Below are 26,396 nucleotides of genomic sequence, written 5' to 3'. Positions count from 1 at the left end.
ATCTTGGCATTGGATGCTTTACTGTAGGCCTGCAAGTGAAACTGCTGCTCGATTTTTGATGCGGCAGGAAAGTTGGAGTTGTCTTCCGTTTTCAATCTCCGCACAATACCATCAGGTGTATCTTGTCCCTTTACCCTCACATTTACGTTAGAAAATACTTCTATTTCTATTTTCCTATGTTATTTGGCACTCAAACTAGAGCTAGATAATTTAGAAAGATTGATATGTGATACATCTTATGACATTTAGAGCAAAAATACTTAGGCAGCAAAGCACAATGATTGAAATTGAAGAAGGCAAAGGTGAAGCATTTATGTGAACTCAAACTACTTCTAAACATGTTGCTTCTCACACGTCAGTAACGGATGCTAAAAATATTATTCTTACTACTTCTCCAGAGGGCTACTCAAGTACAGATGAAAACGACGTGGTTGAAGGAGATGATGCTTTGAAAGCTGCAGATGATGATGCTAATGGACAAAGGTCGAATGATTTGAAAGGTGTTGTCAAAAGCATGTTGCCTTGTGAAGCAGAGGTATTGATCAAAGAAGATTCTACAGATATACGCTCTAATTTGTCTGAAAATGAGCTGCAAGTATGTCGTTGCTAGCAAGAACATTGGAGCCTTACATTCCATTTAAAGCCAACTAGGCTCATATTAGTTATCCATTGGCTTTCGTTATTCTTGCAAATGATTTACTGCGTTGTGCTGGCTGTGCTAAATTCTGCCATATAAACTATGCTCAATATCTACTGCTGGTCTCAAATCATTTAGCCTGGATACGCCTTCGTTATTCTTCCTAGTTTCCATATGGTACATGAATCTAACGATCATTAGCCACTGAAGATCATTTTTGGTATTGCCTACTACTGATGGAAACGGGCTTCTATGTTGTTTATATCAGTACGATTTTTGTCTCTTTGTATGATATCTGATACTGTCGCTACTGCCAGTGTTTTGTTTCTCTTGCTTGCGTATTATTGCTTTAGTGCTTTCAGTTAATAAAACAGTCATCACTTCATCAAGCACCCATGGTACTGCATCACCCTACTTACGCTTGGTAAGCATTCGTGAGCAACTTGCTTTATGAACATATTAACACTTTTAATTTATCTTTCTTTTGCTTAAATATAAATAATGCAATCACTGGTTTCAATAAAAATGCAACCAATTCTTTATATTGTAAGAACTTCTTTTTCTAAGATATTGTTCTATTCTTCTTTACTCCTTCTATACTGTTCTTGTCTCAAATGATGCCCCCCCCCCATTGTGTAAAATTTTCCTTTTTCAAAAAATGTCTTAAACATTTCCGAATAAAGTGTGCGCACACTCTTTTTTTTCTTTTTGTCTTTCCTGTTATTAGAATATGCCACTTAAACTTGTAACAAATTTTGTATCCTCTTTTTTAAAGCGAAACGACCAGCCAGCAAACGAGATTGCTTCTAGAGAGTACCTTCATACTTCACGAAAGTCATCTTCTCTGGCGTCTCTTTCTTTTAGCCCGACAGTAACAATACAAGGCTTATGGAACAAGAAAGACGAACAGAACGATTGTACTATAAATACAGAAAATGATAAATGGGAAGCACATCAAGAGGAGCTTGTTTATTGGCATAATCAGCCTCCTATATTTGATCCTTATCCAGCGTTGAATATCCGGGATTATGAGTTAATAGAGACACTTGGTTCGTTGTGATACATGTTGCCCATGACCAGTCTAATTAAACCACTGTTATTTTCAGGCACCGGTACCTTTGGTAGAGTTTGGCTAAGCAAACAAAAAAACACCAAGAAATATTATGCTATCAAAGTATTAAAAAAAGCTGATATTGTCAGGCTGAAACAAGTAGAGCATATCAACTCTGAGAGACAAGTCTTGTCACAACTCAACTTTCCTTTTATCGTTCAATTGTACGTATGCATTATATATACAGCCGCTTTCATGTGATTCATAACACACATTAGATACTGTACTTTTCAAGATAGTCAGAGCCTGTTTATGCTCCAAGAATACGTTATTGGTGGAGAATTGTTTCGACATTTACGTAAAGCAGGTCGCTTTCCTGCTGATACAGCACGGTTTTATGCTGCTGAGATTGTGCTGGCATTGGAATACCTCCATTCAAAGGATATTATTTATCGTGACCTCAAACCAGAGAACATACTATTAGACAATCGAGGATATGTAAAAATCACTGATTTTGGATTTGCTAAAAAGGTTGTAGACAGGACATGGACACTTTGTGGTACTCCAGAGTATCTTGCGCCAGAGATTATCCAGAGTAAAGGACATAGCAAATCAGTTGATTGGTGGTCACTTGGCATTCTCATATTCGAAATGATGGCAGGATATCCACCGTTTTATGACGACAATCACTTTGGGATCTATGAGCGTATTTTGGGTGGCAAAGTACAGTACCCAAACTATTTTGATAGTGTTAGCAAAGACATGTTGAAAAAGCTACTTGTCATTGATCGCACAAGACGATTGGGAAATCTAAGAGGTGGGGCAGATGATGTCAAGAGGCACAAATGGTTTCGTAGCACTAATTGGCATGGATTGATGACTAAGACAGTGAGGGTATTTTTTTTTTTTTGTTATGACTATTATGTAAACATAATCTTTATGTAGGCACCCATTATACCAGCTCATTCAAATGATTATGATACCAGTAATTTTGAAAAGTACCCCAATGAACAACTCACCGAACAGACTAAAGGAGATCCTTTTCACGAATTATTTGCTGACTTTTAGCTATATTTTTTTATATATTGTAAATATCATCTAATTTCATTAAATACTCAATTTCAAAAATACAAGGTATAAATTCGATTTCTTTATAAAGAACAAAAAACATTGAAAGGATGGTCAAGTGTACACAGAGTGAAGTGACTTACCATATAACTATCATAAGCTATTTTTTTTTTTCATTTTAGATATCTTCAGTATTTCTTTGTTTACTCTTTTGCAGATTTGGCGGGGTCCGTGGAAGTATTTCTGAAAATAACTATACCCAATTGATCTAATGATTGTTGCAAAGAAGCCGTATATATTAATGTTTACATCTAAGTTGCAGATGAGATATTTCGACAGTGTGAGGTTTTTAATATTTTGAGATATTCTACCTGCATTGATGTCGATTGGGTAACCAAGAAACTTGTTGAATGTATTTTGCCAAATCATTGTCTTATTACCACAAGAAGTCTGTAAGTGTTTAGTATCTTCTATTTCATTGCAGCAGATGGACTGATCATTTTCTGTCTTTTATTCTTCTTCGATGTAAGGATTGTCTGCTGAGAATTCTGCTATGTATGATTTTGAACCAGATGTTCCTCACAGGCTAATGCCAAGCGACTTCAACATTAGCATCAAGCCCCGTCAATGGACACAATTTTACAAGGCACCAATGCATTTGCAATGGAAGGTCTTCTAGTATTATTTTACGAATGCTTTGGTTACTTAGCGGCAGAATTGCTCTGTTTTCTTGTTTCATCTCTTTCAAATAAATCTTGAGATCCAGGGATTAAGTGTCTCCATCTATATTGTTTGATTTTTCAAAAGCTCCATCATTTTCTGAATCTTGTTCTCATAAAGACGTTGGTAAATGTAAACAAACAGATACATAAATCCGTATAGTGAAAAAACGAGAACGCAAATTATTGATCATTGATTTAAGTAGCCTTTGCTATCCAAATTGTTGGTTGTGTCTTCAACAATTCTTGTTGAATTCGACTCGGACTCCAATGTGGTAACAAGCGGCTCTTGGAGCTTGTCACCACATTTTCTTCCTCGTCTTCGTCAACTGAAGCATTGTCTGTGATAAGTGATTCCCTGACATATCCTATATTTTCAAATTCAAGATTGTTGATAATTCGGCAATCTAAAAAAAAATACACACACTAGCCAATGTTCAGGCTTAGCAGTGTGATATTACCATGATAGATTTCCTTCATGACATAAAGCTCTCTTCTACGATTTGATGCATGTTTTTTTTGGCCCGTAAAAATAACGTTTTCAACTGAACATCATCGAACAAAAGAGATGCTTTATTTTCAAATATGGATATATATTTATCCACTATATCAAACACTTCTTGCGTAGTAGCCAATTTTGTTTGGTAAACTTCATTATTGTTCAGATCATCGACACAGTAGACATTGTCAACAAATCGAACTACTTGTGCGTCAGTTTCTTTAAAAGTAATTATGCATTTCTTCGTATAGCCCAGATTTTGAAATTAAAAAGTTGGCAAAATCGCTAGTCAGGCTCTCAGTAAAAGTTTATATTCTTATTTGTATGGCTATCAAGACTGGGACCTATGGGGTAAATGTCTAACCATCAGTTCAAAGAAAGAAAGGAGCAAACAAAACCATAAAGTTATGAAAAATATAGAAAAAAGGATAGGAAGCATAAACAACGATGTATAGAGATATCTTCTTCGCTTGCGAATGTCTTGTCGGGGCAATTATTATTTTATACGAAAGGTCCCATCTGTGAAGGCTCATTGAGCCTTACTTGCAGTGAGCCAGCCTCGAAAAATAAAATCAAAGGCCACTGGTAGGCGAACATGCTCTCGCATATATTCTAAAGTACGGGTCAGTCGTTGTTGGTGGATCTCCTTCAATTTTGTTGCACGCTCTTCGTCACTTGTCGAAGTTTCGAGGAGCTTGCGATCACGAAGGTGTTGAATATCTAATGGATTGAAATCGTGGAGAAGTACAATCTTCCATTTGTCTGAAAGTCTATTGAATTCATTAGAATACCCGATATGAATGAGAACCGCAACGATTCCTCGTGCTGGGTAATGAATGTCCAAAATGCGGCTAGAAGCGACACCCAATTTGTGGAACTTGTTACGCATTGTTGAAAGTTGATCTCTAAATCTGTTTGGAAGGTAGACATACTTAAATATAGGAGCATAGTTACCATTTTCATCGGAAAATGAGGGCGGATCATATTCTGCAGGTGCTGTAAATACTTTAGCGGCTGCTTGTCGCTGTTTACCAATAGTCCTCTTGGGGTTTTTTGGAGACGGTTTTTGTCTTGGGCGCGGATTGAGCAGAGAGCTCTTGAGTTTCCTTTGGTGTCGGATTTATCTTTTGACCGGATGCGGCTACAGAGGCATAGCTTGAGGCTGGTGGATCCAGCGCCCAATCCAGAGTAGCTGGTACTTCGGAGTTATCGAGAGCTGGGGGTAGTGAGTATCTCAGTATCTTGTTGTGATTCTAAGGCTTGCTGCAATTGAGTTTCCAATTGACAAATTTTCATATTGGCGCTTGCTATAGCAGCTTCCAATTGTTGGTTGTTACGCATAAGTTGTTCCAATTGGGAAAAGTGTCCCTCCTGCCGGTCAATTTGTGTAGAGAATTTCATATGCTGATCGAATTGAGTAAAGCGTTTATCATTCTGTTCTGGTTTCATTTGAATCAATTTCACCCATTGTTAATGGTAGGCATTGATACGGCATGATTCAGTTGAGAATTCAGGCCTGAGGGTGTTTCGAGGGATGAATCTAGAGGAATTGAGTCTGGGACACCAGGAGTATCTCGGGTGTTGGTAGTAACTTTGGTCTTTAGTTTGAATGCTTTAATTTCTCTAGGCTTGGTTTCGGAATCTAATCCAAATTCTGATTCAACTTCCTACACGGCGTGGTCAGTATCATCGTGGTCGTTTGCTTTAGCAGTACTCTCAACAATTGAGCCCTTATCCGCCTCAGGAGAGGGTTAGACTGATACTGGAGTGTTTGGTACCTCAGGTGCTGGCGTAGTGACATGTTTCCACTTTATAATCTCTTGTGATTGGTTATTGGAAAGAGTCATTGTCAACTCATATTTGCTTATTTTTTTGCTTTAAATCTATGCAATGATGAGAGTGAGTGTAACAGTAGAATAGAGGTGAAGAAGATAACCTTATATCAAATATCAGAACATCTTTTTTGGCCTGTGTTTCAATTTTTTATTTCCAATAATTAATGAAAATAGTGTACCATTCTTACTGTATAAAACTGTACAACCTATTGCGTGGTATTCATTGCCCTTTCTTTATCTTCTTTCTTTTCTTTCTTGTTTTTTTTTGGAAACTCATTAATTGAAATTGTGTAGGCGCCTTGCCCTCCTGTACAACTCTCAAGTTCACTCTCTTTAGATCATTATGCCACCTCATTTTCCAGTTGATGAGGATACTGCATACGAGACAAAGCAATGGGCATCTGATACCATTGACAACTTATTTTCCGATAGTCAACCAATTACTTTTGAACCTGTTCAGTCCATTCCTTTTCCTCAGCAGTTGGAAGTGAAACCAATTCAGAAAGCAGTAAATGATCTAAAGAAAAAATACACCAATAATCCTGCACGCCGCTCACTGTCTGTTCTTGAGACAAGTCTATTCAAACGAAACTGCAATAACGAAGATGCTCGGCCTGTTGCAAGATCTTCTCGATCTGATATTATCACTTCTCCTTGTACACTTACCCATTCGGATTCCGCCCCATCTTTGTTAATTACCAGTCATACTCAACATCAAAAATCATTATCCGCGCGACTTAAACGTACATTGACGCCAGAAAAACCTTATCTCAACAAAAAAGCATTAAGCAATAGCGAAAAGGAGGGTATTGAAATTTGGAAAAATACATTCAATGAGTACCTTGTGGATTCCAAAATGGTTAGTCTTAGCATATTTTGAAATATTCTAATTTATTATTATATAGACTCCTCATGGTCAATCACCGCATTTATTACACTTTGTCTTGAATGAATTGGTCACTACAGAAACGACATACTTGGAGCATCTCTTGATCATAAAACAGGTAATTTGTTTGACGCGTAGCTCAATTTGTATTTATTTTTTGTCTGTAGATGTTTATGGATCCATTATTAGAAGCAGCCACAACATATCCTCGGCCATTAGTCAATTTGAAAGACATTCAAACCATTTTTGCGTTTATACCCGAGTTAATTACACTTTCTACGCTCTTGGTCAATGGTCTAAATAAAGCCATTAATACTACTGAAAATGGTGAAATCTATGGATCCATTGGGAAAGTATTTTGTGATCTAGAAGAAGAACTCGAAATTTATATTCGCTATGCTGCAAATTTCTCCAAGCAACAAAGGTGTATTGGTAGAGCAGACAGAAGCATTGTATATAGACAATTGGTGCAGGTAAAAAAAAAAAAAAAAAAAAAAATCTTGTCTGACTTACTGAATCAGGACTCATTGCGTAAAAAGGAAACAAATAGAATGGGATTGTCCGACTATATGATTGCTCCTATTCAAAGAATTACACGTTATGGACTCTTACTGAAAGGTTTTTATCACTAACATAACTATACAAAAAAAAGCTAATTAATAACATTCTAGATCTTGTCAAACATTCTAATCCTTTGACTCCTGACTTTTATTTTATACAAAGATCTCTTAAATGTCATCTTGCTTTGGCACATGCTATGAATGCAATACAAAAAACATCATGATCTGCATAATTCATACTGTATACATACCCTTTCTTTCTTTTTTTTCATCGTAATACATAATCTTAATAAACATTCTGCATTTCTTTAATTCAAAAAAGGCGTCACATTATGATAGAATCCCAAGCAAGGGTTGCAATTCTTTTATTTTTTTACTTTTGCATTAAATGAATTTATCCCGCATTGTATCTAATTCAGCAAAAAGGTTATTTTCTAGCCGAGCACGCCCTTTACGAGTATTGGGAATAGAAACGTCTTGTGATGATACTTCAGCAGCCGTTGTCACTTCTGAAAGAGAAATTCTATCTGAAGTTATTCGTGGTCAACAAGAGTTGCACGAGCCTATGGGAGGCATAGTACCTACACTAGCAAGCAAGGGACATTCTCGAAACTTGCCTAGTGTTATCTGTGAAGCTTTAGATTCAGCCAATTTATCTGTACAGGATTTGGACGCTATTGCAGTTACTAGAGGACCTGGTTTGCCTCCTTGTCTTCCTGTAGGCCTCAATGCAGCCAAGACATTAGCTGCAGTCTCAAAGAAACCATTGATTGGCGTGCATCATATGGTAAATAGACAAAGAAAAGAAATGGTATATTGATAGAAACAATAGGAAGCGCATGCTTTGACAGCCAGACTCACAACCGAAAACCCACTAAATGCTCCTTATCCAGCCTTTCCTTTTATGACATTATTGATCTCAGGTGGACATACCCTCTTGTTGACAGCCAATAGTATAGGAGACTATAATCAATTGGGAACAACGTTAGATAATGCAATAGGTGAAGCGATCGACAAGACTGCTCGCTTGCTCAATTTGGAATGGATCAAAGGAAGACGAGGTGGCCCAGGAGCTGCGCTTGAAAAGGCTGCCTTGCAAGGCGATCCTGGTCGATTTCTTTCTCGCTTACCTAAGCCCATGTTGGAGCGAAATAAGTCAGTGATTGCTTTTAGCTTTTCGGGCCTAAAGACAGCTGTTGCAAGGTTGATTGAAGTGGATCGACTTGTCGACTTAAACAAACAACAGGATGTGAATGATATGGCTGCTGCTTTTCAATTGGCTTGCATTCGTCATTTAGAACAAAAAATTACATTGGCTTTAGAACAAGAGCTAATTCAATTCAAGAAGCCCTTGACAGCACTTGTGGTGAGTGGTGGTGTGGCGAGTAACACGTTATTTAGAAGTAGGCAAGTGACGATAGCATTCATTTGGTGTTACTTATTTATATTAATCAATGTTAATAATAGATTAGAGACCCTAGCAATGTCATACAACCTACCATTAATATGTCCTCCTCCGCAATTGTGTACTGATAATGGTGTCATGATTGCTTGGACTGGATTAGAGCGATTGCAAGCTGGTTTGATTGACGATTATACCATTACCACCTTACCAAAATGGCCTCTTGAATCATTGAGGCAAAGAGAGTGAATACTGAATTCCACGTTACATCAATAAAGTAGCATGCAACCATGTGATGTAGACTAATCATTCTTGGGATTGACCCCTTTTTATACTTCCAGAGAAGCACTGTTTGCATATAGACAAGCATGTTTGCTTCGATTTACTCAAGCCTAAAAAAATCACAAGAGAGATTATTCACAAACAGAGAAGAAAAGTTTATGTCCTTTATATGAGAATAGCAGAATGTTGTTCATTAAAAAGCTTTTGAATGACTTGAATGTTTCATTAAGCATAAATGTGACTTTTTTGTGTGTATATTGATGGATGAGTAAGTTCCCACGGAAAAACTTTTGTTTTGCCTATCTCTGACCCTTTCAACCCTAAAAGTACGCCGTAGAAAAAAAAAAGGGGGGGGAGAGGAGAAAGAAAGGATTTCAGAGAGCGACATCAAATGTCTATACAAACATGCTCTATGCAGTCGTTTATTCTTGCTGATACGATACTCCTTTTTCTAGGTGTGAGAAAAAATAAACAGTATGTATTTATCTATAATATCTGGCGGTATTATTACGTGTCTTGATCCATAAAATGGCGGTATTATTACTTGGTTTTTGGCGGTATTCTGAAAAAAACTAAATACATATAAGCGAAACGAAATCGCAAGAGATTTTTTTCTCAAAACAAAAACAATCTTGTATTAACCATGATTACTCTGCGGAACCTCAAGCCTAATGCTGTCTCTGCTGCTGCTATTCAGTTGAAATCCTCCCTTATACCCAAGCAGTTCAAAGCAATTCCTTCTGTCTGTCTTTCTAGAAAATTTTCTCTCCTTACTGAGGCTCAAAGTAATGATCTGAGTCACCAAATGTTTAGCGTTGGTGTTCAGAACGGATTCTTGCCTCGCCAAGACCCTTTGGCTGAACTTCCCAGTGAATTTGATCGTCTTGAGTCGCTCTTGCAACGCATGCCTTTGCAACTCTTGGATGGAACTCCTGGTCTTTTGGCAAGCGGTCAATTTGGTGATGCTGTTCGTGATGAATTGCCTCTTTATGATGTTGACAATATCACTGATCAACGTCTTTTATCAGGTAAGCTTTTTCTGTGACTATAGGAAATAACTCACTTGCTGTAGCCCTCTTCCGTGATTATACTTTTGCTGCCTCTGCTTACTTGCTTGAACCTTGCGATATTTTGTATCGCTCTCGAAGTGACTATGGTCTTGGTAGAAAAGTCTTGCCTATGAACATTGCTGTTCCCTTGCACAAAGTGTCCAAGAAGATACATAGTCAACCCTTTATGGAATAGTAAGTGCTTTTGATTCTATGTATATAAACTCACTCTCTTTTTTTTTCTGTAGTGCCTTGAGTTATGCGTAAGATCGAGTTTTCATTCAAGAAATGATTGAACGCTTATTGATCCTTCATTTTTAGTCTTTATAACTACAAGAAAATTAATCCTTTAGGTGGCCTCACTTATGATAACTTAGCTTTGATCCGTGCCTTTGCTGGTAGTGAATCAGAGTAAGTAGATTTAGAATATGTTAGAATTGCTTTCTAACTTTTTCTTTGATACCTACAGAAAAGGCTTTGTGTTGAATCATGTTACCATGGTGTCCTACTCGCCAAGACTTGTTAGTTATGCTGTGGGCGCTCTTGATGCTGTTGAAAAGAACGACAGAGCCAAGTTCAACATGCAAATGGCTGGTCTTAATGAAACATATGAATCCATCAACAAGGAAATGGAGATGATGTGGTCTCGTAGTATGCCTGAAGACTACATCAAGTTCAGAACGTTTATCATGGGAACAAAAAACCAGGTACATCTCTTTAAAGAAAGATTACATAAGCTAATCATGTTGTATAGCCCATGTTCCCTGATGGTGTTATTTATGAAGGCATCAGTGATGTCCCTGTTGTTCATCGTGGCGAGTCAGGTGCTAATGATTCCATGGTTCCTCTGGGAGATAACTTACTTCAAATCACTGAACTCATGCCAGAAAACCCACTTACTACTGTCTTGCGTGACTTTAGATCTTACCGTCCTACCAACCATCGTGAATTCTTGGAATATGTTCAAGACAAGGCCAAGAAAGTTGAGTTGAAGGAATTTGCTCTACAAGATCCTAATTCTGCCGCTATTTATCTGTCTAACATTGATCAAATTCGCGCTTTCCGTCATAGACATTGGAATTTTACAAAAGAGTACATTATCAAGCATACAGCTCATCCTGTAGCTACCGGTGGCTCTCCTATTGTTACATGGTAATGACTTGACTATTCAACGTGTATTTTATTTATTTTTCTGTTAGGTTGCCTAACCAACTTGGAACAGTTTTGGACTTGTTGAACAACGTTAGTGATCAAATCAACAAGTCTCAGCTGACTGAAAGCAACTTGATTCGTGTAGAAGAAATTACTAAACGTGCTCAAGCTCAAAAGAGATTCCTCAATAGAGAAGTGGTCAACCTCAAGACACGATTCAAGAACCAAGACCGCACCTAATCTCCAATCATGTTTATTCTTAAATAAATTCTCAATCTTTTTTAGTCTTCAAAAAAAAGCTTATCTTATGCCAAATTTGTCTAGTGATTCTCGACTCTTCTCTTTCTTTCTTTCAGCGACCAATAACTTCATGAACCTAATATCAGCCTCAACTTGAAAGTTTAAACGTGCTAGAGCCACTAAGAGTGCTTGGTGTTTCTTGGAGCAGAGTTATTTGTTACACATCATTGTAACAGAAAATTGGGATACAACTTCATCTTGTTCATACAAAAAAAAAAAAGAGAGCTGAACACAGATATCATTTTTAATGGGAAAAATGACGTCTAAAATTTTTGCCTTGTTTTATCACAAAAAGTATTTGTTTCCTAAAAAAAAGAAACTTAAACTCGTAATGCAGCTGCTTTAGTAAAAGACGGAAGCATGAACGGACGTTAAACTGTATCATTAAATCTAAACTCTTCCCAGACCAATCATAGGCAAAATTTCTTCTGCTGCATTAACGGGTCATGAACATGAGTCATTACAACTACTACAGATGGGAATAAATCCAATATTGTACTGCTTGTGGACATAAAAAATAGTCATTCTGTCATCCTATTTGTTTTACGACCTAAAGAACGCGTAAATATAAATTGCAATTGTTACAAAAAGGGTATTGTTTCTTTAATAAAGAATAATATTCACAGAAGGAGAAAGAAAGAGAGAGAGTATTATAAAAACAAGCTGCAGATAATGTACGTAATGGAAGCATAATACATAAAAAAAGAAGCATATTAATGACATAAGTAAAAAATGAATGTGTGTACGTGTGTGTGGGATTAGAATTATTCAAGATGCGATATTATGTGTCGTACGTGTGATGTGATAGGGAGGACAAAGAGTACTGACTTTATCTTCGCATGAACAAGGCGTTAAAAAGATAGACATGTCTGACATGGAAGATGAAAATGAAGAAGATGTTGTGGATGTCGACTGAACTAGATAGTAATTAGGTGGTGGTCGAGCAATCGAGAAATCAGCTGAATCTTTCCTTTGCGATATTGTAGAAGAACTCAACGAGTACGTGAGGGAAGGACTGCGATGATAAGATATTGGATAAGCTTCGTATTGCATTGTATTGCTTGACTTGAATGCATCAAATGATCCAGTCATGGACTTGGACGCTTCTTTCGACTGGCATGGAATTGAACAGAATGCCATGTTCTATAGAAGATGTTTAGTTATTTTAAACATAGATATTTTATTATTTACATCGTCTGCAAGTCGCTTTTCACAATACAAGCAAAGGTTTAGATCCATACGTTGACAGTTAAAGTTAACAAAGAAAAAAAAAGAGAGAGAAAGAAGAGAGAAAGAGAAATGCAAAATAGTAAAAAAGGGAATTTAAATATAATTATGCAATTGGGGGGTGAGAATTCTATCACAATCAGTGCCTGAATATTTTCTTTATCATTGCGCTGTTTAGCATTTCGGCGTGGGAAGATAAATGACCAGTAACGAAAACAGAATTGCTTCTCCTTTACAAGTCTTTCTTATGATATAAGTTTATTTTTTATGAATATATACTCTAGTTATCGTGCTACAAAAGAGTCCAAAGAAACCAAATAGTCAACACGATAGCGGAATTCACATACTTTCTCGTAGAGGCACCTTCTAATCTTTCAAAACCCTGCATGACAAATTCAAAGCATGTAGCACACTCAGAGGCTTTTGGTATGAAGATTAATACATAATTTTGAATCAATATAAAACTTACGCGCATATTTTTCGCCTACATGATTACCTTCTGTTTTGTACAACGCAACTTTCATCTTGTCATTCGCGATTAGCCAACCAGGCTTTGGTGGGCTTGCTGGACCACGTTGATCATGCACGTTTAATGTATAGAAGCCTTCAATCAACGGACTATAGCTGGGAGTGGATCGTAGGTCCCATGTGGCCGTTGTCAGTGTTCCATCAATCACCGAAATAGTCCATGTTGCCTTATTGGGTCCAACTGCCTCAATGGTCAATTTGTCTGGTCTGACTTTAAGCTGTGTATAAGACCACTCCATCTGTACCTGTGCCCCCGAGTCATCTGAATCTACTGGTAAGCGATAAACAGGTCCTAGAATGACAGGATCTTTTTCCCCTCGATTGGGATCTTGCCAGACAAGCTTGGGTGTCTTCCATAACAAGAGACCTGGTCGATGTGTGTGATCGAACGTTGCATTTGTTGGAAGTGAAAGTAGACTTTTTGAGGGATCAGGTAATAACAGCTTGTCTAATACACCTGTAGGTTTTGACTTTTTTCTAAAATTATTAGAATTCGTCTGTTGACTCATAGTGGCCACAAAATCTGTAAGTGGCTTGCCTAAAAGATATGTATATAAATAATTCGTTTTAAAGTATGTATTTGGTGTACCTTCTTTATCTATTGTCTGAGACAAACACATGACAGATAGGCTAAGAAATACAAAACCTTTCAGCAGATAGTACAATAAGTTCATATTAGATATATAAGAGACAAAAAGAGAGGAAAGAAGCCATTAGATGAATATCATTTATTTAGAAATGTTCACCATAAATCTTACGGTTATAGTTATTATGATTCTGCCTACATATACTATTTACCTGTTATCAGCTTGTATGTTTCCCCCCTCCACATTGTTTCATCAGGTGCTATGGCCCAAATAAGCTATTTTTCTTTTCTTTGGTGAAATAATAAGCTAATTTATACAGAATTAACTTGAAACTTCGTATGTATGAAAGAACCTGACCGCAGCAGCAGGGCAACGGAGATTGAATAGCAGATAAAGCTTCACTTGTCCGTATAAATTGATAGCTTTCTTATCCTTTCTGTTAATACGTACATATGACTGATCACTCAAAGAAGCCTGCGAATATTGAAGAACTAAGAAGACTAAAAATGGCCAAGAAAGAAGCCAAAAAGCTTCAAAGTATGGCACAAAACCAAAAACAAGTAATACCTCCAAAGCTTTTGGAACGTGAATTTGTAGCTGTACCCAACCAGGAACCACTCAAGTGTATCTTAGGTAGTATCCGTATCATGACATTTAATGTAACTATCAATGTTGATAGACGCGTATCATGCTAATTTATGATAGATCCTAGCGCAATTGTTGATAAAACGCGAATTATTTCCTGATTCAGGCGACTATCTGAAGTGGGTAAGATGTCGTATTATTTTGTAAAGTGATGACTCAGCGTTAAATAGAAAATAAGAAGAAAGATGATTGTGGATGAGATCAAGCTTTATGATGCAGATATCTTGACCATTCAAGGTAAACTGAATAGTTGCAACACGGCTTTAACTTTCTTTTTTTCTTTAGAATTGGATAATTTTGATGAATTTTACAAGCAGATCTTTACTGAACTAGGATATCAAGTTGAGTATTACTGCCATCCTTCAAAGCGTCATGGTTGTGGCATTGTGTACAAAAAAAACAAATACACAAAAGTGGATTATGATACCATTAACTATGATCTGGATACACTCTGTTCGCCTTCTGTTTTGACAGGCAACATCGGACAACTCATTGCGCTTAGATTGAGTGACCAACCAAACACTGGATTTGTAATTGGTAATACGCATCTGTATTGGAGGCCATCTTCCAATTATGAAAGGTGTAGACAGACAATTATTTATGCCAATCGACTGTTGGAATTTAGATCACAGCTTGCAAAAGACATATCATGGATCTCTTTCTTAAACGGTGACTTTAACACTACTCCTGATGACCCAGTTTATGCCTTGTTAACAACAAATGAATTCACACAGGATATCGTAGAGAATTTGGCAGAATCACGTCTGATCACTCTCCAAAAGAAAGATGGGTTAGAAGAAGAAGAAGAAGAAAAGGTTGAAAGTGATAGAATTATTATAACTGAAGATGTAGATACAGCAGAAAAATTACTGGCTAAATACAACAAGACAAAATGGACAAGTATTTATAGTCATTTTGGCAAAATTGGTCCTCCCGAACTTGTTGGTTTGTTTGGTGAACCTAAGTTCACAGATTATGCTTCACAATTTAAAGGAACACTAGACTATATGTTTGTTGACGCACCAGTAATCATCAAACAATTACTAACACCACCAAAAGAAGAGTACCTGAAGCCATCCTTACCCAATAAGCATTTTGGCAGTGATCATTTATGCTTAATTGCAGATATAGAGTTTCAATAAAATTTTTTTTCTTTTCTCTTTTATCCTTTTTTTGTTTTGTTTTATATGCAAGTTCAGCTACTTATACCAAGCCAGTTTCAAAAGAACCAGATAGTAGAGACCAACCGAAGTGAAACTATCTCTGCTTTCCGTAAGCAGGTAGCTAAACTTATTGGTATGTCTGAAGACTCTTTTCTGTTGATCGCGTTTGGAAAAATTGTAAGCTTATATAGATAACAAAGGGCTTCACTCTAAAGATATACTAGATGCTCGATATTTCTCTAGATGAGAAACCAGCTACTTTATACCATACTTATCGTGTTAGAGACAGAACCTGTGTATTTGTTCACTTGAAGCCACCTACACCAAACAAGAAAAAGATGCCTATTCACGTCAAAAAAGAATTAACTGACACTAGACCAACTGATATCATTCATGATATGAACACAGTATCTACTCCTTTTGGTGATCCTTTTTGTCCTTCCTGCAAAAACGACAAAAAGAAAAAGAAATGTAGTGAATGTGGTTGTGTCAAATGTTTATTGAAAACAGGAGATCCTCTTGTATGTACCCTTTTTTTTTCTTTTTTTTTTTTTTTTTTTTTTTTAAAAAAAAGCGTTGCTTACACTTTTTTTTATCAGATTTGTGATCAGTGTGATAGTTATTGGCATTATCAATGCGCTGACTTATCAAAGCCTCCTACGGATCAATACTGGTAAGCATAAAGAACAATGTCTTTGCAGTTGACATTAGATAGGTATTGTCCAGATTGTTATAATCATGATCGCGAGTTGGTTATTGGAAAGGGAACAGCCATCAAGAGTGATGCTTTTAAAGCACCAGACAAAGTAAGAGAAGCAGAATGTGTACTAGGCAAGTTTGCTTATTTATCTTAATCCATTCTAACAATCAACAGTACCTACTTATCATATTGGAAAAATACCCGGTATATATTGCAGTCAAAGCTGGAGCAATCGTTTACTTGTTGAAGAATGGGGAATTCATAGAGCAATAAACAATGTCGTTTGCGGCTCTGTCTCAGCAGGCGCTGTTTCTTTAATTTTAAACTATGGCTTTAAAGAAGACAAAGATAAAGGATATGAATTTGTTTGTTCTGGTGGTGGTGGCAAGCTGAAAAAAGATAAATGCAACTCATTTGCGCAGATCAAGGGAGATCAGGAATTGATCAAACACAACCTGGCGCTAGCAAAGACGTGTGATGCACCTGTGAATCCGATTTATGGTGCTCAAGCCATTCATTGGAGAAAGAGTCAGCCTATTCGTGTCTGTCGTACTAGTAATTTTCGTCGCTCGCATCCTGATTTTGCTCCTAAAAAAGGTATTCGCTATGATGGTCTATATAAGCTTGTCAAATATTGGCCTTATCGAGGCAAGTATAGGTATATGCCTGATTACATAGATTCACTGTTACTGTTTTATAGAACCAACGACAGGTTTTATTATCTGGAAATTTTTATTTAGAAGAGATGATCAAGAATATCCAGCTTGGATGTCTGCAGGAAAAGCAGTGATGAGAAGAAAAGGTTTACGCACAATTCGAGAATCACCACAATTGACTGCGAATTTAGTCAGATACAGAATACCCAAACGCATTCAGAAACTAATAACAAAGGATAAGAGAAATGAACGCATGTGGAGCCAAATTCGTAAAATGGAATTTTGGTCTGAATATGAGTTTCTTCATTACTTGTTCGATACTGCTTTAGCATGTTCTAGCTATGCCTGCTCAAAGCCAATTAAGGTATAGTCATTACTCTAGGGATTGTGGGCTAAAAACGACAACAGAATCCTGTTACTGCACCTTGCGGTCATATTTGTTGTTTAGGCTGCTTGAACAAGACGAAGTCAAATGTATGCTTTACTTGTCGCGCACCAATACCACAAAAAGCCATTGAAGTCAACTATGATCTAGTTAATATCATGCAGGCTCTCAATTGGGCATATGATGGTGCTACTACGACAAGTACTACTGCTAGTGATATTGGATCACATACAAAAGAATCAACGAAAAAAGACTCATACTATCCAACGATAAAAAGAGAGCAAATATGCTATTCGTTATCTGAATATGAGTCCAGACCAAAAGCAAAGAAACCAAGGGTTGTTATTGAGTATATGGGCATGCAATAAAATCAAATATGTAAATATCATTAAAGTGTATGTGTATGTATTATGTTTGTAGTTTTTCTCGTTCTAAATCAAGTGATCCTTGAACCTTAACTACTTCTTTTTTAGCTTTTAATGGCGTTAACCAACCAAATAAACAACCAAACAAGGAGGGTGGAGGTGGTGCATGAACACTCTTTTTAGGAGTAGATTTGACTGAGATTTGGCTGGGTAATGTATTTTTATCTTCATCATCTTCTATGAGACGTTGTTCAGGTACAAAGGTCTCTCTGAGCCTTTGTCCATCAGTTAGATATTTTGTTACAGCATACAAACTTACCTTTTTTTCTCTTCCTTCTCAGCCAACATGGCAATAAGTGCGCCACCAATACTACCTCCATCTGTTGCTAATTCAACCTTGATTCTCTGGCTGACTTGGGATCCGAACCATTCAGCAAGGGATTGATAAATACGATGATGCATTGTAGGGTATTTTTCATAAGTAGAACCATTTACACCAATCACAATAGGTCCTGTTCCTTCAAGTAGGTCTTGTTGTTGTTCAATCAACGAAGCCATAGCAGCACCAGCCAAACGGGCTGCTCGATTAGAAACAATGGTACACAATTCGGTTACCAAATCAAGATCCTGTTCAGTCACCTTATAATCGTCTTGAAAGTGAAATAAGCTTTCAAAATGTTCTAGACGTACTTCTTTAGCATCATTGAGACGACTAGATCCAATGTTAGATTAGTGTTCATGTTGTACTACATGCTGTGCTCTGATTTATTTATACCTTTCAATATCGCTTGTGATAGCTGTGCCAAATTCCATGGCTTTTTCAAATTCAAGAGGTTGATGTCCATCAAACAAACTGCCTTCTTTGATCAAATCCAATGCTGCCAGCCGAACCAGTTCACCAATACAAGCACCGGACATCATTTTTTCATATAGTTGAAAATCGGGTTGAGAATGGTTGGCATCTAGTTCTTTGTCATACCTATTCCGAGGAAGGTAGGCATCGCTTCCAAAAATGTCAATTTCTGTATTGACAAGCATTTTTGTATCTTCAGCGTAATTTTGATGTTGTCCTTGTAGTTTTATCATGCGAGATACTTTTTCTGGGTATGCTGCATTGACACCAGTGCCATAAATAAATCCCACGCGAGCATCAGGGTTGGTATAAGCATGGGCAACCAAAGTACCCACTGTATCATTCAATAAAGCCATGACTTTTACATTGACACCCTACACAAAAAGACTGATCAGATAAAATAGATAAATAAAGAGGGCTTACCTTGCGTCTAAATGACTGTTCAAATAAACTGGCTAGATCATATCCTTCAACACCGTCTATTGTAAAGCCTTTACCCATCCGAAGAATTTTTCCACCTGAGATGCTTGTCTGACTGAAGATTAAGGTTAGATAACATATAAACTATAAATAGACCTTTTACTCTACTGGGAAACTCCAACATACACCCATTGAGACAGGGCCCTCAGAATGGACAGTATCGTAGCCAATTTTTTTCAATAATTCAGCAACTGCATCCACAATCCAATCAAAGAAAGCTGTGGCTCCACTTGTACGGAGCGGATCGTTAGGTGCAATCTGACGACGAATCTCGGTAACTTTTGTCTTACAGTCGCCCAAGAGCTCAACTGCACAGACTCGAAGTGTACTACCACCCAGATCCAAGGCAAGATAAGTGCCTGTTTCTTTACCTGAAGGTAAATTGGTAACATAAGACGGAATCATTGTAGCAAGGCCTGATGCTGATGCTGTCTTGAGACCACTTTCATATTCTGCTTTAAAACCATTGACAATTGACTTGAAAGTATCATTTGTCAATTCAAAAATAGACTTGATCTCTTCAAGTGAACTAGACATAATAAAAAAAAAATAAAAAAATAAAAAAGAGAGAAAAAAAAAGAAAAAAAAAAGTCAGCTCGTTTTATAAAGTGCATGTGTCAGGTGGTACGTTATGTGTTTTACAAGCAAGTTGCATGCTAAGCTTTTCATTTTCTTTCCCTGATGAGACCCTGAAGTTGATTATATGCAAGTTATCCCTTGTTTATTTTATTTTGCCTTTAGTGCATGTGAATAAAAAGAAGGACTGTTTTCACTTTATTTACCTTGATTTGAGTTTAAAATCTTTTTTGCTATGCTTACAAATGCAAGTGTGCAACATTGTCAATATAAATGTCTTTACGTTTTCAATAATGAGCCGTGATAAAATTAGTCATCACTTACTTTTGGTCAAAACTAAATTATTATACTAGAAAAGAAGGAGATAAATTTACTTAAATTAGACAATCAAAGACAAAAAAATGGATATAATTCTTTATCAACTCTTGTAACTTTTAAGTATGAAACTGCATTTGATCAGAGCATTTGATGCTCACTTGGTCAACTCAGGTTTGGTAGCACAAAATGCTTATTTAGCTACTAGCTGGTTCTCTTGACAATGATGAGAAAGAAAATGTGTATATTTATTCAAGATGACTATAGTGTATATGTATAATATATATATATATTGTTTGAATATAAAGAGAGATAAGGAATATAGTATGTAACAAAGAAAAAATGGCAATTATTCATCATAGGGACCATTTAAGGGAGTTTGCGATCTAGAACTATGAGTCAATTTCTTGAGTTGCTTCACACCGCCTTGAAGAGACAAGTTTTCAGGACCAATCAAGCTTTGATGGACGTGCTCAATAGATTTAAAGTACTTGACAGTCTGGTTATGGGTAAGTATTGACCAGTTTATATCTATAAATGAACTTACCTTAACGTGTAACTCAAGGGTTGCATCTTCATCACACACAATTAAACCCTTAGGGTGCATTTGAATGGCCGAAACAGTCCACATGTGGTTCACACCACCTTCAATACAGTTTGCCAAGGCAATAGCCTAACAATAGAAAAAAATTTTCTTGTGTAAGTCATGACAAGTTTACATAATAAATCTTACCTTGTGTGCGCCAGTGATAATAACAACAACCTCACGAGCATCCATTACAGTTCTATTACAAGTCAGCGAATAGCATACACAAACATAACAACTTACGCAACACCAACAGTCAAAGCAAGTTTAGGAACCTTAGAGACATCACCATCAAAGAAACGGGCATTAGCAATAATAGTTTCATAAGCTAATGTCTTGACACGCGTACGAGAAGTCAAGGAAGAACCAGGCTCGTTAAAGGCAATGTGACCATCGGGACCAATACCACCCAAGAAGAGTTCGATACCACCAACACGGGCAATCTCGGCTTCAAATTTCTTACATTCTTCATCTAAATCAGGGGCATTACCATCCAAAATGTGAACATTTTCAGGCTTGATGTTGACATGCATAAAGAGGTGCTTCCACATAAAAGAGTGGTAGGATTCAGGATGATCACGAGGTAAACCAACGTATTCATCCATGTTGAAGGTAACGACATGCTCAAAGTTGATTTCACCAGCCTTGTACATCTCAACAAGAAGCTTATAGACATTTACTGGAGAAGAACCAGTGGGAAGACCAAGGACAAAAGGATGGTCAGCAGTAGGCTTGAATTGCTTGATACGTTCTTTGATATAGTTGGCTGATAACTATCAGTACCAAACACATATTTTACCTGAAACAAACAAAACTTACCAACATAAGTAGTAACTTCATCATAATCGTCGCGAATAACCAATCTCATTTCTGTGTTTATGTATTTGCTGAAGAAAAAAGAAGAAAAAACGAAAAGTAATCAAGACGAAACAGTTAATTTATACGTTTTTTTTTTTTTTTTTTTTTTTTTTTTTGATTACCCGAGCACACAACAAGCGAACAGGGTCTTGCTGATGACCAATCATACTATGAGCAAATGTTTCTGGGGCAACACGGGGGAGCGGTTCTTCATTTTATAGGTCTTTAGAGCCTCATTCAGGGTCTAAACGGTTCCCTTCATCGAAAAAAGGAAAACGCAATTTTAATTTTTTTTAAAGTCAATTTTCCCTCTCTTTCTCTCTTTTTAAATTCTATCCAAAATGTACAAGCTTTTATCCATATATCAAACAAAATTTTAGAAGAAAAAAAGTAAAAAATAAAATAAAACAAAGATGAGCTGTACAAATAGGTTGAAAGCTCAAGAAAGAAGGAGGATAGGAGAGGAAACAGCTGATTTCATAATCAATGAAATCATTGGTTCATCCGATTACATAACTAGCAGACCCTGTGCTCACTTTTTCTGAGTAAGAACCCTTGAATTTTTTTGAACTCTTCTCCTTGTTACAACAGCAACCTTTTTAGTTGTGTTTCCGATTACTCCGAACCCTGTTCAAAAGACCCTCTATTTTATGTTTAAGAAAAGGGTTTTGTCATGTAATCTCTTTTTGTTCCTTCCTTTTTTTCTTTTGTATTTTCAAATGAAAAAGCAACACGCATGGTTCATAAAGTCTTTGTAGCACTGCGAGTATGTTTATTTCTTATGTGGCTTATTAGTAAAAAAAAAAAAAAAAAACGATGGGGTTCAAACCTGTGAGACGATAACACAAATGGACATTAGAGCGACATTTAATTCGGACCGGGCTATATCTAGGAGCAACTACATGTCCTGGAAGTATCTCCATATTGTCCTGAATAATAGATGAGAGACATTTCGTCCACTTCAATGGCTACTCAAAAACGCGATAAATTTTATGTAAACAATTGTTTCCATTTACAAAAATGCACAAGTCTTTCATTCAGTTAAATCAATGGCTCTTTATTTAACAGTTGTGATTCTAATTCTTTTTCAATGTTCTTTGCTTTTCAGCATGTTCAACCAGTTTCTTTTCGACAAACATTCCCTATGAAAAAATGTGAGTTTTTCATTAGTAAAATGGTTTTTATGTTTACCTTTCTTTTTCGGACAGTGTCCATATATTTTCTAGCCAAGTTCTCCTTATCAGCCTTCTCACCTAAATCCTCCAACTCTTCTTCAGTAGTAGGAACCCAGAATGGATCTTCATCTAGTAAATCGAATCCACTAAACACCAACTGTGGGCTAGCAGCACCAGATGTTCTCTTTCGAATTTCATCAGAGAAACCAAAACTTTCAATCACAGGCAATAAAGCTTTGATTTGCCAGAATGATGTACCGTCCTTCAAGTCTTCAGAGACAATCTTACCCTTTCGCTTAGAAATAACACCATAGACACGACCAAGTACTTCTGCATTAGCTTGAATATCACATGTATACATAGCTAAAAGCAGACGAGGAGACCAATCCAAGAAACCTTGACGATAAGCTTCTTTGGCAGCAGCAATAACTTGGCCTTGAACAGTATGGAGACGAGAGCGAACTAACAATACGTAAATATACTTGCGAAAAAAACAAATATTTACACTTACCATCGACTTGTTCTCCGTTTGAAGAAACTAATTCTTCAGGATGAAATTCAACACCTTGGACAATATAACAAACACCAGTCATTGGTTCTGCACAAAGAGGGCCAGTCAATGTAGTCAATTGGAAACCAGTGTGGATATGGAAGTCCACATCTAGAATAGAGAGTGCATCATTATCATCATCTACTTTGATTACTTCATCAGCATGATCGACAGCGACTTCAGTACTCTTCTTTGAATCTACTTGGAAAAAGGGTTTTCTGACATAGCCAGGAATACGGTTGATCAACAAGTTGGAACCAATACGACGAGGACCAAAAGCCCAGATATGATCAACAATGTCATCCCATAAGGAGGTAAAAGGACCTCCTTCTTTCTTTGCTTCAGCAAACTCATGTCGAAGTTGTTGTTCAAGCTCTTCTGTATTCAGTAAGTTGTTGGCATTCAATGGCGACGCGTCCCCTGTTTCTTCATCGTCATCATCTTCACGTTTATGGTTCTTTTTGGCGATCTTCTCATCAACAACTGCCTTAATAGATGCAGAATGTTTTGTCAAAAACTCAGTGACTCGAGTAGGCAAAGGCACTGTTTGAACTTTTAGAGTCATAAGCTTAGAATTAATCTTGATCTCTACACGACCTCGAGGAACCATTACACCTTCTTTCTCTTTGTTGACAGCTAAATCAGCACGCACAATACTTTCTCTAAAGGGAACAATAGGCTCTGAAGCATGAATTTCAATCTTGGCAAATCGCTCCTTCAAGTCACGCAAACAACGCTCTAAATGCAGTTCACCAGCTGTCAAAATAACATGTTCGCCCGTTTCTTGTACTAGTACTTCAACACAAGGATCGGCTTGATTCAGCAAGCGCAGGCCTTCAACAAGTTTGTCCATTTCAGTAGGGTCTTCAGGTTCTAAAGCAACGCGTACGATAGGAGAAGTCTCCATTTTAACGCCAGCCATATTACGAGCATCTTCTAAAGTACTAGCCAAAGTACCGTTTTTAAGAATATGACCTTCTAAACCACCAATACCAAAGACATTACCAGCACACACTTCATCTAGAGACTCCAGATCACGACCCATAATTAAATACAAGCTTTGTACAACAATTTCAGAAACGTGCTTTTTAGGGTATTTAGGATCGTATTTGGGTCCCATAACATACAGTCTTTGGCCTACACGAATAGAGCCACTATAAAGGCGAGCAAAACCAACTAGTTTTTCACCTTTGGGTTCTTCAGACAGTTCACTTTCTTGTTCTTGCTCTTCTTCTTCTACAACGTTGTTGATAGGAATGCCTTCACCAGATTGATCCAGCAGAGCTTGTTGGTTGCGAAGCTCACGTTGTTGGCGACCGCGTTCTCTCATTTCTTCGGCTGTCATTTGCTTTCGACGATTTTCTGGCAACAATTCAACAGGGACAGCAAACATTTTACTGATATAGGCAACTACAGGAGCTTCATCAGAAACATCGCAGCTGTACAATGCTTTTTCGATATTATTTGTAGGTTCGAGAGGCTCTTTATCTTTGTGATGCACATTGGGATACAACATTTTAGGAATACGGATGCGCTGAGCTTCTTTAGGAGGCGGTAACTGACCAATAATGGCCAAAAGAACACAAGTAGAGAGTGGAAGCCATTGAGAGAAAATAGCAGAAAGTAAAATTTGAGGATCGCGAGAACGCAAATCTCTAGGCAGAACCTTAATTTTCAATGCACCTACAATCTTTTCCACCTTTTCACGATCACTAAGGCAATTATCAAATCAATATCAGGCTTGCTTGTATATACTACTTACGGCTCGATAACGACATTGGTATAAACTGCCCAGATGTTTTCAAGTACAAATTGAACAAACATAGGCTTCAAGTTTCTACCCTTGAGATGTTTTGGTAAAATAACACGTTTGGCCTTTGGATCAAAGTAATATTCACCCCATAAGCATTTCTGTAAAACTTCTTCTTTAAAGCCAAGTTTGTTTGCATAAAGAGAAGCAAACTGTTGAACTCTGAGTATCGTTAATAACTTGTCTGTATTCATACGGATTACCTAAAGGCCCAGCCATCGACAGCACTGGCAAAAATAACATTTCCCTTTGCAGGATCAAAGTAAATATCAGAATCATCGCGTTCTTCTACACTCCAATCATAAACTTTGTTGGGATCAAACTCTTCTTCTTCCTTTTGTGTCTCTGCCATCTTTCTTGCTTCATCTTCCATCAAATCTCCTGTGAAGAATGTTGCCATGATAGCATTGACTTGTTCTAGAATCTTATTCATGTGGATATAGGCTTCATGAGGTGTCATTTGCAATTCAACAATCAATCGATCCATTTTATTAAACACCAAAATTGGCTTTACTTTATCAATCCATGCTTGACGCAAAACAGAAATTGTCTATATATTTTAAATGAGTGCTATTTCAAATAGTATATATATCTTTACCTGTGTACAAACACCTTCTACCACGTCGATTAAGACAAGACCACCATCACATAATCGAGAAGCAGTAGATACTTCAGAAGAGAAATCAACATGACCCGGGGAATCAATCAAATTGATGAGGTATTCACTTTCTACTGTCTTTAACTGCGCCTCTATTGATGTCATATATGTCAGAGCTCGACCAAAACTGCGGCTTTTTTTGTTTTACCTTCTGAAGTAACAGATCTGACAAGCTTAAAATATAAACTAATGGCACTAGATTCCATTGTAATGCCTCTTTCTTGCTCGTCTTCGCGAGAATCCAGATATCTTACTTTGCCTGCCATTTTCGAGGAAATAATGCCGTTGGTTGCCAATAGCGAGTCAGACAGTGTTGTTTTGCCGTGGTCAACGTGAGCAAGAATACAAATATTCCTGATATTTTTTGTATTATGCTGGAGCACTGAAAGCTGTGCTGGTGTTATGGCTGGCATTTCTTCTTTATGTTTTTACGATCGAGATCTATCAGAAAAAAAAAGAAGTATTACAAAAAGCGAGAATGAAAAAAATTGATGGCGGGGTTCTTATGCCTGCTGCGGTTATAGACGTGTTCCACAAAGAACTAGCATATTACAATGGAACTTTATCGCCACTATTAACTAAATATTTGCTGCCATTATTAGCTGTCGATAGCATTTCTAGGAGTCCTTAATGATGCAAAAGGAGGAAGGGAGAAAAACTCTAATGTGAATATGCTCCTTGTACAATCATATCAGCCTGATCATTATAGGTAACGTTTTGATTATTCCTTTTATGCTCAATATTGTTGATTGGAAGAAGATACTATTTGAGAATGCTTTCTGAGAGCACACATATGGTAAAAATAAAAAGAAAGAAACCAAGCAAAATGCTTGTATGTC

The 26,396-nt window shown here is 37.1% G+C and overlaps 14 protein-coding genes across 14 annotated transcripts; 6 read left to right on the top strand and 8 right to left on the bottom strand.

The window, feature by feature from the left end:
- Window positions 1-1,333: 1,333 nt before the first annotated feature.
- On the top strand, window positions 1,334-2,822 carry B0P05DRAFT_534944 (camp-dependent protein kinase 10). Its single transcript, XM_051577378.1, has 4 exons — window positions 1,334-1,686; window positions 1,744-1,912; window positions 1,967-2,582; window positions 2,634-2,822. Exons 1-4 carry the CDS (start codon window positions 1,368-1,370, stop codon window positions 2,754-2,756), a joined length of 1,227 nt encoding a protein of 408 aa, XP_051436561.1. The 5' UTR covers window positions 1,334-1,367; the 3' UTR covers window positions 2,757-2,822.
- Window positions 2,823-3,673: 851 nt separating this feature from the next.
- B0P05DRAFT_585576 (uncharacterized protein) lies at window positions 3,674-3,955 on the bottom strand (the record flags this gene model as incomplete). The annotated part of the gene is made up of 2 exons (XM_051582454.1): window positions 3,674-3,882; window positions 3,937-3,955. 2 exons carry the CDS (start codon window positions 3,953-3,955, stop codon window positions 3,674-3,676), a joined length of 228 nt encoding a protein of 75 aa, XP_051436560.1.
- A 548-nt stretch (window positions 3,956-4,503) lies between these two features.
- On the bottom strand, window positions 4,504-4,911 carry B0P05DRAFT_466609 (uncharacterized protein; the record flags this gene model as incomplete). The annotated part of the gene is made up of 1 exon (XM_051574347.1): window positions 4,504-4,911. A coding segment is annotated over one exon (408 nt), but the record flags the coding sequence as incomplete, so codon positions are not given.
- Window positions 4,912-5,180: 269 nt separating this feature from the next.
- On the bottom strand, window positions 5,181-5,821 carry B0P05DRAFT_570247 (uncharacterized protein; the record flags this gene model as incomplete). Its single annotated transcript, XM_051581298.1, has 3 exons — window positions 5,181-5,408; window positions 5,465-5,641; window positions 5,753-5,821. The coding sequence occupies 3 exons, from the start codon at window positions 5,819-5,821 to the stop codon at window positions 5,181-5,183; spliced, it is 474 nt and encodes a 157-aa protein (XP_051436558.1).
- Window positions 5,822-6,042: 221 nt separating this feature from the next.
- Window positions 6,043-7,572, top strand: B0P05DRAFT_595496 (Dbl homology domain-containing protein). Its single transcript, XM_051583109.1, has 5 exons — window positions 6,043-6,668; window positions 6,715-6,813; window positions 6,863-7,168; window positions 7,217-7,313; window positions 7,367-7,572. Exons 1-5 carry the CDS (start codon window positions 6,153-6,155, stop codon window positions 7,477-7,479), a joined length of 1,131 nt encoding a protein of 376 aa, XP_051436557.1. The 5' UTR covers window positions 6,043-6,152; the 3' UTR covers window positions 7,480-7,572.
- A 70-nt stretch (window positions 7,573-7,642) lies between these two features.
- On the top strand, window positions 7,643-9,110 carry B0P05DRAFT_534934 (Gcp-like domain-containing protein; the record flags this gene model as incomplete). Its single annotated transcript, XM_051577377.1, has 3 exons — window positions 7,643-8,042; window positions 8,088-8,662; window positions 8,723-9,110. Coding segments are annotated over 3 exons (1,159 nt in total), but the record flags the coding sequence as incomplete, so codon positions are not given.
- Window positions 9,111-9,345: 235 nt separating this feature from the next.
- Window positions 9,346-11,792, top strand: B0P05DRAFT_33938 (uncharacterized protein). The gene is made up of 7 exons (XM_051573575.1): window positions 9,346-9,967; window positions 10,012-10,183; window positions 10,237-10,251; window positions 10,310-10,399; window positions 10,458-10,695; window positions 10,743-11,140; window positions 11,188-11,792. The coding sequence occupies exons 1-7, from the start codon at window positions 9,583-9,585 to the stop codon at window positions 11,378-11,380; spliced, it is 1,491 nt and encodes a 496-aa protein (XP_051436555.1). The 5' UTR covers window positions 9,346-9,582; the 3' UTR covers window positions 11,381-11,792.
- A 416-nt stretch (window positions 11,793-12,208) lies between these two features.
- Window positions 12,209-12,679, bottom strand: B0P05DRAFT_585571 (uncharacterized protein; the record flags this gene model as incomplete). The annotated part of the gene is made up of 2 exons (XM_051582453.1): window positions 12,209-12,583; window positions 12,632-12,679. The coding sequence occupies 2 exons, from the start codon at window positions 12,677-12,679 to the stop codon at window positions 12,209-12,211; spliced, it is 423 nt and encodes a 140-aa protein (XP_051436554.1).
- A 280-nt stretch (window positions 12,680-12,959) lies between these two features.
- On the bottom strand, window positions 12,960-13,869 carry B0P05DRAFT_585570 (uncharacterized protein; the record flags this gene model as incomplete). Its single annotated transcript, XM_051582452.1, has 3 exons — window positions 12,960-13,087; window positions 13,137-13,733; window positions 13,785-13,869. The coding sequence occupies 3 exons, from the start codon at window positions 13,867-13,869 to the stop codon at window positions 12,960-12,962; spliced, it is 810 nt and encodes a 269-aa protein (XP_051436553.1).
- Window positions 13,870-14,159: 290 nt separating this feature from the next.
- On the top strand, window positions 14,160-15,909 carry B0P05DRAFT_33908 (Endonuclease/exonuclease/phosphatase). The gene is made up of 4 exons (XM_051573573.1): window positions 14,160-14,441; window positions 14,488-14,664; window positions 14,713-15,767; window positions 15,815-15,909. Exons 2-3 carry the CDS (start codon window positions 14,613-14,615, stop codon window positions 15,567-15,569), a joined length of 909 nt encoding a protein of 302 aa, XP_051436552.1. The 5' UTR covers window positions 14,160-14,441; window positions 14,488-14,612; the 3' UTR covers window positions 15,570-15,767; window positions 15,815-15,909.
- Window positions 15,538-17,712, top strand: B0P05DRAFT_534911 (PUA-like domain-containing protein). The gene is made up of 6 exons (XM_051577376.1): window positions 15,538-15,767; window positions 15,815-16,111; window positions 16,190-16,263; window positions 16,306-16,421; window positions 16,465-16,938; window positions 16,991-17,712. Exons 1-6 carry the CDS (start codon window positions 15,615-15,617, stop codon window positions 17,314-17,316), a joined length of 1,440 nt encoding a protein of 479 aa, XP_051436551.1. The 5' UTR covers window positions 15,538-15,614; the 3' UTR covers window positions 17,317-17,712.
- A 299-nt stretch (window positions 17,713-18,011) lies between these two features.
- On the bottom strand, window positions 18,012-19,566 carry B0P05DRAFT_466758 (uncharacterized protein; the record flags this gene model as incomplete). The annotated part of the gene is made up of 4 exons (XM_051574355.1): window positions 18,012-18,408; window positions 18,472-18,923; window positions 18,973-19,084; window positions 19,133-19,566. 4 exons carry the CDS (start codon window positions 19,564-19,566, stop codon window positions 18,012-18,014), a joined length of 1,395 nt encoding a protein of 464 aa, XP_051436550.1.
- A 581-nt stretch (window positions 19,567-20,147) lies between these two features.
- Window positions 20,148-21,405, bottom strand: B0P05DRAFT_534902 (glucosamine-6-phosphate isomerase). Its single transcript, XM_051577375.1, has 5 exons — window positions 21,326-21,405; window positions 20,750-21,272; window positions 20,654-20,705; window positions 20,468-20,593; window positions 20,148-20,419 (listed from the first exon to the last, which is right to left on the bottom strand). The coding sequence occupies exons 1-5, from the start codon at window positions 21,372-21,374 to the stop codon at window positions 20,270-20,272; spliced, it is 900 nt and encodes a 299-aa protein (XP_051436549.1). The 5' UTR covers window positions 21,375-21,405; the 3' UTR covers window positions 20,148-20,269.
- A 1,035-nt stretch (window positions 21,406-22,440) lies between these two features.
- Window positions 22,441-25,970, bottom strand: B0P05DRAFT_585565 (P-loop containing nucleoside triphosphate hydrolase protein; the record flags this gene model as incomplete). Its single annotated transcript, XM_051582451.1, has 7 exons — window positions 22,441-22,506; window positions 22,556-23,001; window positions 23,051-24,801; window positions 24,852-25,061; window positions 25,103-25,449; window positions 25,498-25,649; window positions 25,706-25,970. 7 exons carry the CDS (start codon window positions 25,968-25,970, stop codon window positions 22,441-22,443), a joined length of 3,237 nt encoding a protein of 1,078 aa, XP_051436548.1.
- Between the last annotated feature and the right edge of the window lie 426 nt (window positions 25,971-26,396).

The sequence above is a fragment of the Gilbertella persicaria genome (assembly GCF_025201335.1).
Source record: "Gilbertella persicaria strain CBS 190.32 chromosome Unknown B0P05scaffold_12, whole genome shotgun sequence".
In the NCBI taxonomy this organism is placed as follows: Eukaryota; Fungi; Mucoromycota; class Mucoromycetes; order Mucorales; family Choanephoraceae; genus Gilbertella; species Gilbertella persicaria.
The sequence above is the reverse complement of the archived record's forward strand: the minus strand, read 5'-3'. Positions and strand labels throughout refer to the sequence as shown.